At 41.9% G+C, this 16,936-nt stretch overlaps 1 protein-coding gene across 2 annotated transcripts; it reads right to left on the bottom strand.

Moving 5' to 3' along the window:
* Positions 1 to 37: 37 nt before the first annotated feature.
* Positions 38 to 13,977, bottom strand: ifrd2 (interferon-related developmental regulator 2). Of its 2 annotated transcripts, XM_010895845.3 has the most exons (13): positions 13,504 to 13,977; positions 12,342 to 12,404; positions 8,756 to 8,872; positions 8,589 to 8,676; positions 6,364 to 6,488; positions 5,936 to 6,093; positions 5,780 to 5,833; positions 5,486 to 5,664; positions 5,153 to 5,261; positions 4,926 to 5,060; positions 4,706 to 4,834; positions 4,133 to 4,225; positions 38 to 1,298 (listed from the first exon to the last, which is right to left on the bottom strand). In XM_010895845.3, exons 1-13 carry the CDS (start codon positions 13,553 to 13,555, stop codon positions 1,218 to 1,220), a joined length of 1,383 nt encoding a protein of 460 aa, XP_010894147.1. In that variant the 5' UTR covers positions 13,556 to 13,977; the 3' UTR covers positions 38 to 1,217. The 2 variants fall into 2 exon arrangements, with proteins under 2 accessions (XP_010894147.1, XP_010894148.1); XM_010895846.3 differs by lacking the exon at positions 12,342 to 12,404 and having other exon boundaries at positions 13,504 to 13,976.
* Between the last annotated feature and the right edge of the window lie 2,959 nt (positions 13,978 to 16,936).

The following is a 16,936-nucleotide window of genomic DNA, read 5'->3' as shown; positions in this document are numbered from 1 at the left end:
CCTTAAGACACTCAGGAAAAATCATAAAAAGATGAAACAGCCTTATTGTGAGTGTTTATTACATTTAATTTATCCATTATCAATTCATTTGCTTTATACTTTGGGTACATAGCACTGCTTAAAATAAATGGCAATCTTGGAAAATAAGTGCCACATAACTGATGTTTTGTCCATTGTTCGAGTGCACTCCTAGAATGCATACATATTTATATGCATATACAGTACGTGTTGATTATATCCACAACCAACCTGCATAAAAATATACATGAAAAACTATCAATCATATTTAGTCTTTATGTTCATTCCATATCTGTAAACAGAACTTTTTTTAAATCGTGTACTGTTCTCCCACTTTCAATAAATTAGAAAGTAAAACACATTACCATAAATGAATTAGATAAATCTTCCAAAATATTATTAAAAATACTATAAACCACCATTTAGTTATTTCAGGAATCCCCTAGGTGTTATAGTTTAGTTGTGGTAAGTAATAAAAAAAAAAACATTTGCATTGTCTGCAAAGTTCGTGTTTTGGCAGCAGCCACTGGGTCCTGTGAGATGAGGAGTGGGAAGCAGGATGGCAGTCTGGGATAGAGGCCTTCAGAGGAGGGTGCCATGTTCCAGAATGTTCCTATAGATATATACTATGTAGAACAGATAGCTTTGAGATAGTTATTTTATCTTGCCGAAGTGTCCCCTGTACGTATATTTTGTATTGGTTGAAAGTTGATCACATTGGGTTTGGAATCGGGTTACCTAACAGGCGTTGTATTCTGGCCCACGGCAGTTATAACTGAAATCAAAGGTGAAAAGTGAAGAAGCGCGTGGAGTATTAACTAGGATACTGTTTTCACACTGCTTTTGATAACACTATATGCATTCAGTGAAAATTATTTTGGAAATTCAAACTGTGTTGTTTTATAGAAAATAATAAAAAGCAGAGCAGCTTTTTGAGATGTGCATCTGGGACATGTCTTGATCTCTAACTCTCCTGAACCTGCTTCCGCCCCATGGCGTGATGGCTTACCCTGGGCTAGATAAATAGACCTCCCTCAGTGTTTATCATTTGGAATTGGAAATCATGTCAGCTCTATTCATTGAATTCCCATCTGCAGCGATCTGCATATTGCCTCAATGAATGCACCCCAATGGAGTTCCCTTCCAGGGGGTCGTTCTTCAGGGCCACAGCCGCTCCTTCAAGTCCCCTCCTTAATTCCTCACATGACATCTGCCCTCTTGTCCCTCACTTTGTTCCGTATTTTAGTCCTGGCTTTGAATGCTGCAGAGTTGAACAGATGCTGGGATAGAAGAAATCAACAGGTTAGACTGTCACCCTTCAAAATGCCAAGATTCTGCATTTTGGCATTTTGTCAAGTTTGTTTTGGGTTCTCTAAATACTGAGGTAAAACGCATAACCTCTTGGTACAACTAAAGCAAAACAGACCTGTATGCATTTAGACAGTTCTCATATGTGCATGTTGAACAGGTACATTGCTGCTTGATATTTATTGAGGGATGGTTATCGTTGTGTACAAATATTAAAAAAAAATCCTTATCTGAATCACATTTTGTAATAGACATTTCAAATAAAACAGAAAAACATTTTCCTTGTTCATTTAACAAAAATTGTTTATTTAACGAAAACATATGTTGTGTGCAAAAATATATGAACCCCTTCATTCAATTGCTTGTGGTACCTCCATTAGCCGCATTAACTTGGAGTAAATGACTCCTGCAGTCACTAATACATCTGACATTTTTTGTGTGATTTTGCCGTCCTTACAGAACTCAGCCAATTGAGTAAGATTTGAGGGGTGTCTGGCATGAACTGCCCACTTCAGGTCCTGCCACATCATATCAATTGGATTAAGGTCAGGACTTTGACTCGACTAATCCAAAACACAAACCTCCTTTCTCCTGGGCCATTCCTTTGTAAAATGCTTTGGTTTATTATCTGTTTGGAAGACCCATTTTCGGCCCAGCTTTAGCCTCTTGACTGATGGCATAAAATTCTGTAAGTATCGCCTGGTATTCCTCGGGAATTCACTGTTCTTTAATGATGTTAGTCCACCAGATTCAGAGGAAAACCAGACCCTGATCTTGACATTCCCACCCCCACACTTGACAGATGGGTAAGGTTATTTTGGTGGCAGGCAGTGTTGGGGGTAGGTTTTCCCCAAACATAGCATTTTGATTGTAACCACAAAGGTACGCTTTGGACACATCTGTACAGAGAATGAACTATATGAAACCTGTTCTTATTGCTGAAGGATGTACAGTTAGCAAAAATGCAGCAGGTGAGGTTTGCAAATCTCCAGACGTTATGTGTTTGAGGGCATTTACTCAACTGATTATTTTTCGTGTGGCTCTTGGGGATATGTTGGAAGGGCAGTCCATTAAAGTCTCCATTTGTAAATAATTTGCCTCAAAGTATACTGATGGAGTGCAAATCTTTCTGAGATGGCTGTATAGCCCCACCCAGACCGATGTGCTCTCACTACCCTCTTCCTGATGTTCTTTGAGATCTAATTTTCTCTCCGCATGGTGTGTTTTGCATTCACCTGTATGGGTCACACCAGACTGACCTGGTTTCTTGCCTCTATTTGTCAGAGTCCAGGCTTTTCCAAAGATGTCTCCTTTTATTGTTTCATTTGGTTGCTGATTATTTACCCAGTTGATTTTACTTACCTTCTCAGTTACTTAATTTAACCCATGCAACTTGGGGTTCAATTATTTTTGCATTCAATTCAATTATTTTTTAATTTAGTTTTTCTACTACTCACATGATTTGCTCTAAACAAACATATGTAATTGGTGACTAAAAACCTGTTAAGCCAGACAAATAAGACAAATAAGGTCCTGAGTATGTAAAGATTTCATGGGGAACACAAAAATAAATGTAATTGCACAAGGAGTTCACACTAGAGTTGTCATTCTCAGCTCAATTAATTTAGATCATACTTTGAGATGATATGAAGCATTTATACTCCCACAGTTTTGTATTAGTCATTTCTCTGCGCCGCAAAGAAAGGAAGGTAGATAGAAAGAAAAAAACGTGGGAGTATTTTGTTCAACAGTTAAAAAATGTTTTTGGTACGCATGCCATTTAGCAATGCGCTGCAATCTGGGGACACAACGTAAAGTCAAAATAGACTGGCCCCATGGGGCTCATGATCCTCCCAGGGTAAGAGAAATGATACAGTGTTGGTCCGAGCTTATTAAACAAATACTCAATGATACAAGGCTATTAACTTTGTTGCTCACGGACAGACGCTGCTCGCGATCATCCGATCAACAGTTTAGCTTTTTTAAGATATAGTTAGTATCGTAAAGATGTAAAGAGCTCTTGAAAATAGCAGTTTATTTGGAACGGTGGACTTGATCATAGCTTTAGCATTCTCACAACCTTCTTAGCTAGCTCACCAAAAAGCAGCAGATGCACAGTGGTATAATTACCCACTTACTTTATTGTATAATTTTGGATAATGACAAATCATTTTTTATTATTATCAGCAGGTGCCATTGCTGTGTTACAGTATTCTAGCTGTTTGGAAGACTATAAACAACCCTGAATAATACGTAAATAAATCCATGAGTCTGTTCTAAGAAAATACATTGAACAGATTTATTACAGGATAGTCCGCGGGGAGTGCAGCACAAATTAAATACAGGCCATAGAATTGGGGTTGCCCAAGTTCAAATAAATAATTATTAAAATAATACTCAAAATAACCAACATAATTAGCCCAGTATGTTTAAGTTATTTACAGTTGCCGGGTTCCACCTTTGCGGTCTCATTGTGTTCAATAATATAAGTGGTTAACTTTGTCTTTATGCACACAGTGACATTTTCATTATCTTTCTTTCCGTAATCAGGTTTTTTTCGGGCCGGCCTCATTTAATTGCTGTGACATTGGACCGTGCCGAGTCAGGCCTCATCTGAGACTTGGAATCGGGCTGGGCTCTAATTATCAGGCCCAATGACAATTCTAGTTCACATACCAAGCAGCTCTGTAAATGTCATGTTATGTGGATGTGCTGGAGTCAGGGCAGTGGTAATGGACTTAAGAAGAGTGATCATGAGTTGCTGTTGGGTAAGTTTCAAGGATTTAAGATTAGACTGTGGGCTCACCTTTTCAAAACGGGATATCTTGCTGGCTTTAATCGAGGCATCCAGTATCAGAGGGGCTCCCAGGCCAAATATGTCCCTCAGCAGCGGGTTAAACTGGAGAGAAAAGATCAGGCACACCACTTAGGTCATGGTCACATCCAACTAGCAATTAAAAAAAACAAATAAGAAATCAAAAGGTAGAAAAGAACAAAAACCTTGTAAAAATACTTGATCAAACATAGATGTTTCAGAGATAGACTTTTAATAGAATTGATATTCTCTATGAGATTTCCAAAAGGTAAATCCTGAGCAAAAGGTAAAAACTTGCAAAACCATTCTCAAATATTATTTTCCCTTAAATCTTTTACCAAACTGCCCAAGAGGATTACCTGGCAGAAGTATATCATGACTAAGGACATAATTAGCATTTGTTATTTAAATTAAATAGCAGTAGCTTTAGGATAAAGAATCATTCAAGACCAGCACATTTCTCTTTTGCTAAACCCAAATTAAAGGGCCAGACGCTAGTGCCCAAAAAGGTTAGAGACGCCTGGTCTAAATCCAATAGTTCTAGACCTAGATGTTTGTTCCAACCTGAAGGTGGTGTCTCACTCCTGACTCCAGCACCTCTTTAAAGGCGTCGTAGACCCTCCTGCGCATCCAGCTGTCGATGTAAATGCCCTCCACACCAAAGCGGATCTTCTCCTCTGTGAAGTCCTCGTTCTGCACAGAAGAGAGGGGAGGGAGTATTTGTCATATTAAAATCAACATATATTTGTCAGTGACTGGAGACGGTTGACCAGCGGTTCCTCACCTCTATGTAATGTAGCACCTCCCTGAATATGGACCTCTGTTTCCGACGGTCGTTCTTGGCACGGTGTTTATTGCCGTCTGTGGCCAGACCCTTAAGGCACTCACATAGTGTGTCGCTGTCTTCCAACTCAAACTCCTGCATGGAAAAACACACAGGGATGAGGGACACATTCCTATAACCTCTCCATCTCCAAATGGACACTGATTATCAAATCAAGCTTAACCTACTCTGTCCAGATCTCTGGCCAGTTCCACCAGCAAGGCAATGGTCTCCCCAACGGCTATTCTGTAGTTGACGTCACTGCTCTCTAGGCAGGCCTGTAGCTTGGGTAGATGTCTGGGTAGCAGAGACAGAGGAAAACAGTTAAAGAAAGCGAGAGATGGGATTCATTTTCTATTGATGTTGCCATTTCACTCCTCTGCCCATGGTTGGCCAGATCCTGGTGGGGTACATACACCCCACCACATCTTCAGTCAAACACACAGTACTACTGCATTTAAAGGGGAAACAGGGTGGGGGTATTGGAGATGCAGCCCGGCGCCTGTCTGTGTGTCACTTACAGGTCCAGCAGCATGGTGAGGCGGGAGGCAGGGCAGAGGGTGACGAGGAGGGCCCAGGCGTGGAGGGCGGCGCTGTGGAGCCCAGACGCACCGGCCTTCGGGATGGGCAGGGCGCCCTCGCGGTTCGGGTACGAAGCAGTGAATACGCTCTCCAGGTGGCTCATAGATTTCACCAAGTCCTACCACGGAGAAACACCAGAAATTCCCAAACGTTAAGACGGGTCGTTTCTTACACTACGTCGATTTTACCGCTTTAGAACGATAGAAATAAAAAGGATTTCCGGAGAGCCTCACCTCTCCGTCTTCCGCAGCAGAAACATAGCAGCACATACCCAGAGCTCTGGCACACTGCGTGTTGGGGGAAAAACACAGAAGATGAATAACACAACGACAGATACAAGTACCTGTAACAGCACCGGTACCAACAACCAGGCCCATGGTGACACTCACGCTCTGGCGGGCCACCACGCTGGCACCGTTGTCAATCATGATGGTGCTGAGGACAGGCCGGAGGATCTTGAAGCCCTCCTCGCCCTCATCCCCACCGCCTAACTGAACACACAGCTGGGCGCAGACAGTGGCGGCTGCAGCCTGCTCCTCTCCGCCTCCTGGCGCAGGGGGAACGGAGAGACACGGGGAAGAGTAGAGGGACAGAAATCAGGGGAAGACGGCATTTGTAAATAGAGACAGACAAGACAGGTCATCTGGAGACTTGGATCATATATTTACTAAAGCTACAGGGGCCATTATAGTGGCACATGAAAACAACGTTAGCTGAAACAAATGTGAAAACGGGGACGTTGGCTAAAGATATTCAAAGATATCGACCACCACGGTAATTCCCACAATTCCTCCCCTGGGCAGACACGGTGTCTCACCCTTGCGCAGGCTCCTCTCCAGGCAGTCGCTTATGGTGAGGCGTCTCTCCATGAGGAAGTCGTAGAGCAGCCGAGAGGAGAAGGCCCCTCTCAGGGACTCCAAGGCTGCCAGGCGCGTCTTTGCACTGTGATCAACAAGAGGAATGCGTCAGCATTGGGGCTGCAACAATTATTACAACCAAGTCGACTTCCATTTTAGCTGTCTATGTTGCCACTATTAGTCTACACATGTTTGGCAACTCTGTGTGAGTGCCATGATCTCACACAGACATCACCTGAAACACTTCGGAGCCTGCATGCAGCAGCGAGCCCACACAGTGTGACCCAATACGCAGATGAAAGAATCTAAAGAGCCAGATTATTTGAAAGAGAAAAATTATAATATGCCGCAATACGGGCTCAGAATTAGCTTATACCGCGGGGCACATCTACAATGCTTCAGCACTTTCAGACCTCTGCATGTTCAAATATACACCTCAAATAACCTCACTTTACACGTCCAATCTGGAATCCATGCATCACTCAATGTAATGTGTACACTTTTTTACACTTTTTTTTATAGTCATTAAACCATCAAGATATCTTATACACATGCAGCTGCATGGAAAGGCAGACCGCACCCTACTTTAGGACCCTACAATGTAAAATGTAATTATGGCTGATTATATAAATGCACAAATGCATTGATGTGTAACGCTCTTATTAGACAAGATCAGTGAAAATTGATACAGTACCAGTCAACAGTTTAATTAAATGTACAGTGGGGAGAACAAGTATTTGATGCACTGCAGATTTTGCAGGTTTTCCCCACTTACAAAGCATGTAGAAGTCTGTAATTTTTATCATAGGTACTCTTCAACCGTGAGTGACGGAATCTAAAACAAAAATCCAGAAAATCGCATTGTATGATTTTTAAGTAATTAATTAGCATTTTATTGCATGACAAGTATTTGATACATCAGAAAAGCAGAACTTAATATTTGGTACAGAAACCTTTGTTTGCAATTACAGAGATCATACGTTTCCTTTAGTTCTTGACCAGGTTTGCACACACTGCAGCAGGGATTTTGGCCCACTCCTCCATACAGACCTTCTCCAGATCCTTCAGGTTTCGGGGCTGTCGCCGGGCAATACAGACTTTCAGCTCCCTCCAAAGATTTTCTATTGGGTTCAGGTCTGGAGACTGGCTAGGCCACTCCAGGACCTTGAGATGCTTCTTACGGAGCCACTCCTTTTGCCCTGGCTGTGTGTTTCAGGTCGTTGTCATGCTGGAAGACCCAGCCACTACCCATCTTCAATGCTCTTACTGAGGGAAGGAAGTTGTATCTCGCGATACATGGCCCCATCCATCCTCCCCTCAACACGGTGCAGTCGTCCTGTCCCCTTTGCAGAAAAGCATCCCCAAAGAATGATGTTTCCACCTCCATGCTTCACTGTTGGGATGGTGTTCTTGGGGTTGTACTCATCCTTCTTCTTCCTCCAAACACGGCGAGTGGAGATCAGACCAAAAAACTCTATTTTTGTCTCATTAGACCACATGACCTTCTCCCATTCCTCCTCTGGATCATCCAGATGGTCAATGGCAAACTTCAGACGGGCCTGGACATGCGCTGGCTTGAGCAGGGGGACCCTGCGTGCGCTGCAGGATATTAATCCATGATGGCGTAGTGTGTTACTAATGGTTTTCTTTGAGACTGTGGTCCCAGCTTCTTTGACCAGGTCCTGCCGTGTAGTTCTGGGCTGATCCCTTAACTGCCTCAGGAGGGTTTATTAAAGAAAAACTAACAGGTCTGTGAGAGACGGAATTCTTACTGGTTTGTAGGTGATCAAATACTTATGTCATGCAATAAAATGCAAATTGTATTTTTTTAAATCATACAATGTGATTTTCTGGATTTTTATTTTAGATTCCATCTCTCACAGACCTCCACATGCTTTGTAAATAGAAAAACCTGCAAAATCGGCAGTGTATCAAATACTTGTTCTCCCCACTGTATAAAGCAACACTACACAGAGTGTGAGACGTTTTTTTCTTATTATAATCAACCATTTCAGGAACAGAAGGATCGACATTCAAAATTAACAGTCAAGCGACTCAAACGCTTGACCATTACGTTTAAAACCAGAGTCTCGCTCCCCGTGCCAATTTACACAAGCATTGTATAAGTGTATTGTGACGTCAGGGCTACAGTGAGTCCTGCAGAAACAGGAAGTCTGACACCCACCTCTTGTCCATCAGGTTATCGATGCATTGTTTCAGCTTGTCCTCAGTCTCCTCCTGGGCAGTTTGATCATCAACCGGCTCACCTCCTCCTGTGGTACACGAGAGAGACGGAAACATTGGGTCCAACTGCGTGTCGGGGTGTGGTGTGGTAGAGTGAAGTGTACCCACCTGTGCCCTCCTCCAGCACTGAGGCACTTTCGCTGGCACTGCTGTAGTGACTGAGCACATCGGACGCCAGGTCGTCATCGCTGGCACCAGACTCCCCCTTCACCCCATTCCTCCCCCCTGTGACAGAGAGAACGGAGGTCAGAACGGAGGAAACCAGGAGAGACACAGAAAGAGTGGCTCAGTTGACCGTGTCTGTCAGTAATGATACACTCTCCTTCTAGAGAGAGGAGTCTATTCGCTCCCTTGTGCTCATACACACGCACGCACCTAAATTGCAGCGTTGGAGGTGTGTCCTGTAGGGGTAACCCCGCACTCAGTTCAGCAACCTACCACTGGTTGTAACCTGACCATTGCCAGAAACAGGCTTACACACGCACAAAGGCAATTAACAACTACCGGCAAGTGAACAAGGAATTCAGCCTGACTATTAGACCCTTCTAGGGGCATTTCTGAATAAACACAACCGAAAATTAACCTAGACGCAGTCTGAAGAAAGAGTGGATGAGTTCCCTGCGGTCGCCGCGTCCTCTTAATGCTCCGCAGTGAGAACCTAACCTTCAGGTCAGGTGGTCACGACCTGCCTGACCCTGCCATCCCACGCACACAAAGGCCACCTTACCGCTCACAATAACCCCATCTACATTGGAAAACCCTGAGCCAGCAGGGGGGTGGGGTGGGCTTAGTCCAACCCCCAACCATACACAGTGACGGCAGCCCGGCCAGGCAACCTGGTGAACCCCAGCAGAGAAAGTGTCACACAGGGGAATGTTTGTCAGGCTGACAGAGCCGAGAAAGAATCCAGCCGTTTAACCGCTGTAGGGCTGGGGCCTGTTTTAAAATAACAGCTCTGAAACAAAAGTCTTCAACCCAGTTGGCACGGAGGAGTGAGCAGGACGACAGAGTCAGGCGTATATAACAGCATGACCACCTTTAGGTTTACACTGAAGAGATGGACAACAGCCTTCAAACAGCCCGTCTGTTAACGATCCATTCTGCAGTGACAGGCATTGGTTTCATTCCATAAGGGTTGGCCTCATTCATTTCAACAACCCCCCCACGTTCTATTATTAGACAGGGGAACCAGTTGTGGGCATTTGTTGCACTGGCTCAAAGTGTAATACATTATTTCTGGAACCACGCTACCCTCAGGGGATGACTTGTAATTTTAATGGGGGACAACATTTAGGGGATGGGTGGTTGGGCCCCTTTTTAAATAACCTTTAGAGGTTGAGTCGTTGTGCCCCTTCCAAATAACCTTTAGGGGATGTGACGTTGTGCCCCTTCCAAATAACCTTTAGGGGATGTGACGTTGTGCCCCTTCCAAATAACCTTTAGGGGATGTGACGTTGTGCCCCTTCCAAATAACCTTTAGGGGATGTGACGTTGTGCCCCTTCCAAATAACCTTTAGGGGATGTGACGTTGTGCCCCTTCCAAATAACCTTTAGGGGATGTGACGTTGTGCCCCTTCCAAATAACCTTTAGGGGATGTGACGTTGTGCCCCTTCCAAATAACCTTTAGGGGATGTGACGTTGGCAGAGAAGAGAAGCACATTTCAGGACATTGCACCATGCTGGCTCGTTGACAACATGACAGAGCAGCTGAGATTACCGTTCGGTTGGAGAAGGACACCCCTCCCTCCACACCACCTCCCGATTATATGACAGGCCTCAGCTGGTTTCCCCTGAACAGGATTCGTGGCCAAAGCAATGCCGAAAAGGGAGCTTGAGAGTCACTGTGCTTTCATTCACTTCATAAGTCCAGACGTTATACTGCCACGTTGATTTTTGTGGTGGAAAAAATACTAAGATTCTGACACATCAAAGCATGACTAAACCGATTCATCCTAGGAAAGAACAATCCTTTAACAACAAAGAAGATACTACAAAAGAACATTGTAAAGGGATAACCACCACAGAGAATCAACTACGGTGGTCAGTTCCTTTCAGGTTGGGAAAACCCCTAGATCAATGGCATCCCAAAATAGAAATATCAAACGTATCCTGAAAGATCCATTATCATCAGGTTCACTACTCAAATATAAACTTCAAATATAAACTTAACGCTAAAATATTGTCAACCATGGCACACTGAAATGATTGACTACATATTCTGCACACTGTTGCACACTTGAGAAAAGAAGGACTTGTTTTTAGAAGCGCTGCTCAAGATCATTTTTACAGTTTTTTAGTCTTTGCTATTTTTACTGATTTATTCACATGCCTGGTAGTTTTTCAATGTTAGTTTGAGTTTAAACAGCATTTGCTAGTTAAGATGTCAGATTGTAACACTAGTGCGATTCAAGCCAAAGTGCACAAAATGAAAATGTGTCTCATTTGATATTTTGTCTTAAAGACTCATGTCTTAATACAGAGCATTTTCAACAGGTTGATATGAATCTTGAAGGCCGAAAGGTTGACTGACAGGTAGATTTATCAGGATAGGGCAAACTCGCTACCAGATCAACCTAAACTATCAAATGTATATTACTAACCTGAAACTATAGGGTTACAACTCTTGTTTTATTAATGAAACTTAGAAGCCCGCCAGAAAAACATCTCTTACACTGACCTTATATTTAAAGTGATTGATCAAAAGACCAAATAGACTGCTTGTGTAAATGCAATCATTGTTGCTCCAGTTCGGCTGTATTTGATCATGGTATTTGCTAATAACACAATAAAACCGTATCACACGGGCGCTTATATATATGAGCGCCTGTGTGTGTGTGTATATAATGGTAATAACTTGCGCCTTTCCAGAAGCATCATTTTAGATGGCGTCAGCTTAATTTATTTTCGAGTACAATTACTTATTAAAATGTCAGCACAACTGAGGTTCTCAGTTCTTCTACAAACAAAGTATAACTGAAAGGTGCCCGGAACAAGGAACACCCCCTACGAAACATTTCCCCCCCACAGCAATAAAATATTTGTAGAGGAGACGATGTACCATTTCATTGTTGGTGTACTGCAGACACAGATAGTTGTGTAGGCCTCAAAAAACTAAATCATTAATTGGATTTGGGAATTTAATTGGATAAAGGGAAAAGCGATTAAAAATATGCAAGAAACATTCTTATACTTTCCACATGCAATATAAAAGCTGATCACCTCTTAAAAAAACATGAATGAGATGGGAAAGATCATGAACGGTTATGCTTTGGTTCATAGAAGACTGCCATGCAGCATTCAGAATGAAGGCCTTGTGAGGACTGAGGCCAGTGAGTTGGCTGACATTACGCCACAAACAGTGAAAGGGGTTAGAGCATTAGCAGGACAGTGAGGGTTGATGAGGCTGGGAATCCTGGGACACTGGGCCAGCCAAAGTGATGTTCAAGCTAGCTACTACAGCATGGGCAAGAGCCATCCAAGACCACGTGAACTGAGACAATGACTGTTTAACTGAACGTAGGTAGTCCAGTGAGCAGGAAAGTGCTGGGCTGTGACGGTCAGAGGGAATAGTTGATGGTCAAAGGCATGGAATGAGTCCAGGTGACAAAGGGAGATATTAGTAAATGGATCCAGGTGACATAAATGAGGACTACAGTTTGATGTACCACAGGGATTTAAGCTTTGCCGCTTTACCTTTGAAAGACAAGGGGCCCTTGGCCGACAGCTGCAACTGTAGAACCTCCTGTCGGAGAGAGCCTGTAAAGGGTTTCAGGCCAAGGGGGAGAAATGAATGGGTGGCAGGCAGGTTGGCCATGGATGGAGGAAGAGACTATTATACAGACAACCTCTTCTTTATGTTGCTCTCAGCACATGCTTTCTTAAGTTTTCTTGTTTGATCATTCTAATAAAAGTGTTTCTTTCTTACTGTCATAATTGTATTGTAATATATTACTAACTTGTTGTTATAAACATTAATAAAAATGCTAATTAAAATGATCCATAATTTGGAGGTTTCTGTTTAATTCTGGCCACCTGTACATGTGGCAAAAAGAGTTTCAGTATTCACCAATCTGACCGCGTCCACCCGATACGTGTTGCATCCGCACGTCAGACCACTATTTACCCGTGGCGGGCGAGCAAAACGCCCTTTTTGGCATAGCTTGTTACAAGTTAAATAATTATAACTACATTGAAATCCAACTGTCAAAATTGACAGAAGAAGGTCTAGGGACCTGCCTCGAGTCGTGTCGGCCCATGATCATGAAAGTCAAATTACAGCAGAGACCGACATGGAGACTTGCTAAAAATAATCCAAGGCCACGTTTTACCTTTCACATCAAGTGTGTCTAGGTAGTGAGAAGATTTACTGGAACTAAATGCAACGTCAGTTTGTGTTAGGTAATTACAATACATAATCACGTGGTAAATTAAGAAAATATAAAGTTAGATACTTTGGTAGGTAAGGGAACGTTGCTTGCAAATTTAGCTTTACTGAAGAACCTGGAAAGGTCGCAAACTAAACCGATTGGCTTGGCAGGATCATGAAAATAGAAAACATGGCATAGGCCTACGTATGCAGATAGATATCAGTGTATATTATTTTTTACGTATAAAAAAAGCAGTTTGCCAAAGCATCGTTACAACAAATTATACACATATGAATACGTAGCTAATTTACGTCGGCAACGGTAACATGTTCCATATGGAACACCATCTCTGGCAGTAGCACAACACTTCGCTAGCTAGGTTATATGCCACAGATGCAGCTAGTTGCAAAGACACTATCCCGTCTACTACAGTAAGTATACATTATCATGTAAATAAATAAGATACATGTAGCAATTACCCAACTTACCCTTGTTTGAACTACGTTTCCCTTTTTTACTCCTTGGCATGTCGCCAGTCATACGGTTTCTTCACCACTTCACTTTTAAATTTTAGCAGGGCACAATATTTTAAATACAGCCCAAGAGGATACAATGTATATGAGATCTTACTGTGGCTGTGGTGGGATGACACCAATTTTCCAAAACAAATAGCTAGCCAAGCTAGCTAACGAGACTCAACCCCCACTTGTTTTCAATAGCACCACGTTTCACCACCGTAACTATGTCGTGGGGTTGGCTTAACGAGTCGTGGAATGTCGTTTTCTTTTTCAAGATTTCAGAATATATTATCTGTGATTGTCTCCAGGTAACCGATACCTAATGCCAGGTTGAGATATACAATATTTTTCAAAGTGTTTGGGAAGGAGTATCGAGCACGTTGCTGTTCCAAATTCCACCATCTTCTCCTCAGTAACCGCTTTCAGGCCGGGGAGGCTCCACCTCTTTTAGAAGAAGCTGGGGGTTGTAGTCATGAGGTGAATTCAGTTCGCCTGAACCTTTGAACCTTCTGGAGCTAACCAGTATTGTTTTAGGTATGTGCATTTCGCAAACAATGTGTTCTTTTTGCATGACCGTGTAAGCGGTGCCGGCCAAGAACAGCGAATGTCTGTGAGTGACTGACTGACCCTTGTTAAGTGGTTAGGGAGGCGGGCTGCCATGCAAGGGACAGGTTTTCGAGCTTCACCACAGCCATGACAAATTATGCTTTAGGATTTGTTCAGGATAGATTTTTTTTGCTGACTACAACCTTCAGTAGCTACGTTATAATAAGCCTAAAATAAAACGACGGTTATACTGTGACTATTTCTGGTGGATTGTTGAAGTACGAATCCGTGCATGCTTTTTGGGATAATATAGATCACAACCCTTGCACTGTAAAAAAGTAGGAGTTTCCACGATTCTCTCCTCTTTTCACTTGAAAAAGTTAGTTATCGTGACCTATATTGATAGTTATTGTATTAATGTAACTCACGAATGAAAGCAAGACGAACATGAAATGAAATAGCTTTGGCATTATAAAGTTAATATTCAGTCTAGCCCAATTGCTCTGTTGTTATGACTATTCTATTACGTTAGTAGATACTAGTAAACCTATTACTGGCTAATAAGCTGTAAAATGGCCAGTGGCAAAAGCCATTCTTAGTGAATGTTGTGATCTTTTATTTCAGTTGCCAAGATGTGTTGTTGACCTGGGGGATTGCTGTTGCCTGGGTAAATGCCAACATGGGCCTCTTCTGAGACCAGCACAAGTTGAGTGGCCTCAACTCTGGAGGAAGAACAAGAAGCTCTCTCCCCATTCATGTTTTTCTTTAATGATTTTGAAGACACTGAAACATTCATGGACAAAAGAGGACTTGGTGTTAATTTAGAGCTTCTCTGTTAATTATTTTTGTTGATGGGGATACCTATTAGCTGTCTTTAATCCATCAGCTAATTCGGGTTTCCACACAACAAAAATGACAAGATCCAGAAAACACAATATAGTTTGACAAGACAAAGAAACATCAGTTGTTTAGCAAGAGTAAACAGGAAACTGTTTTAGGATTAGGGTTAAATTAGACATCAGATATTTAATCCCAAGACATGTAACCCTTTTATATTCCTCCCTGCATTTGCCTTCATTACACATCTACACATTCCACTGGTAATATATGTTGAGAACATGATTTTGGGGTGTCTCATACCGCCTCATTCTTACAAAAGCCTAATCAAGGGGTATGTCATTTCAACATTGTATACCTTGATTGTTGTCATCACGTATTGCCCAATTTCTGTATCCTGATCAAAGTTATTTCCTATCCTGGTAATGAATTATCATAATCAACTGTAAGAATTGAATGTGTGCTAACCTAGCCTACATTGAATGAAATGATCCAGGGTGTAATCTTGAGTATACTGTAATTGATATTCTGTTACCAGTAAATGTTCTCCTTGTATATCAAGAGATAGTTGAGAAGTAGACCAAGAGTTTAGTCTTAGGTGAGACTAATTGAATAAATGGTAATGTGGGAGTGCCGGTTTCTTTGTTTCATTGTAGGGGAAAACAAAGGAAGGTGGCATTAGAATTCGGTGCCAGTTCTTTTGAGTTTTCACACCTTTTGTAATAAAGAAATCAACATTTTGGTCAAGAGTATATAAAGCACCCTGTAACAATAAGACTGAGAGCCACCCATCCCAGAGTTAGTGTGTCTTCTGATTCTGACGTGATGTTGACTTGTTCCCGTAAATCAACACAATCAACCGCTATCTATGTTTGAATACTTTTGATTGTAAATCGCATTACATAGAGGAATTTGTTGAGTTTCAACATATACATATACTTAATACTTGTAAATGTTCTGCCCTCCCCCATTTGCCTTATTGCACATTAGTATTGCCATTTGTACTGCATTTGCCTCATTGCACATCTACACATTCCACTGGTAATATACATATACTTAATACTTTTAAATTTTCCACCCTCTATTTGAACTTCTGGTTGGATGCTAACTGCATTTTGTTGAACTGTACTTGTACTGTTCAATGACAATAAAACTGAATCTAATCTAATTCTTCCCAAAAATGTTTTAAGTCCATAACCATGTCATTACTCTAGAATTATATAATGAACTTGTTCCAGGCACCCCTAGATACATTTATATTTCTGTAAACAAATGTTGACCTGAACTCTACATAGTGCAAAGTGAAACTTTTCTGGGAAAATGCTGTTAAATTGATCAGTGCAAGGCAAAGGAAGGAGAAAATATCACTCTGATTTGCATGAAAACTGATCTACACAGCAGAACCCACTGGTCTCAGGAAAGGGCAGTTTAGCTGACACTGAAGTAGTTGTTCACAGGTCAATCACACAATGTACCTAACAGATCAACTATACAGCTCTGAAAAAAATTAAGAGACCACTGTACCTTTTCTGTCCTTTCCAAAAAAGTTGAAAAGGAAAGTCTTGAGTGAGAAACAGAAGCATTCAATTTGCAGTGGTCTCTTTATTTTAACCCTTCTGTTCCTCACTCAAAACCTTCCTTTTCAACCTTTTTGGAAAGGAAAGAAAAAGGTCCAGTGGTCTCTTAATTTCTTCTGGAGCTGTATATTGAATACTCCTAATGGGGGCCCTCTATCACATATAACCAAGCAATGGCTACTCAAACAAAAACTGACTATGACAGGCATAGTGAGTATGAGTGTGCATGTGTATGTATGCATGTGTATTAAAATTGCACTCAGCAGATTTCTAAACCACCAGACAGTGTCTCATTCTTGAGACAACATTGAATATATATTTTTTATTCAGGAGCATATTTTCATTCAAGAAAGAGAGGGGCATCATTTCCGCAAGGCACCGGTGAAATCTGTGCCGCTTTTTCAATTAAAATAGAAAGTACCTAAATTGACCAAATATATAGG

Source organism: Esox lucius, chromosome 12, assembly GCF_011004845.1.
Source record: "Esox lucius isolate fEsoLuc1 chromosome 12, fEsoLuc1.pri, whole genome shotgun sequence".
Lineage (NCBI taxonomy): Eukaryota > Metazoa > Chordata > Actinopteri > Esociformes > Esocidae > Esox > Esox lucius.
This window is presented reverse-complemented; position numbering and strand designations above follow the sequence as displayed.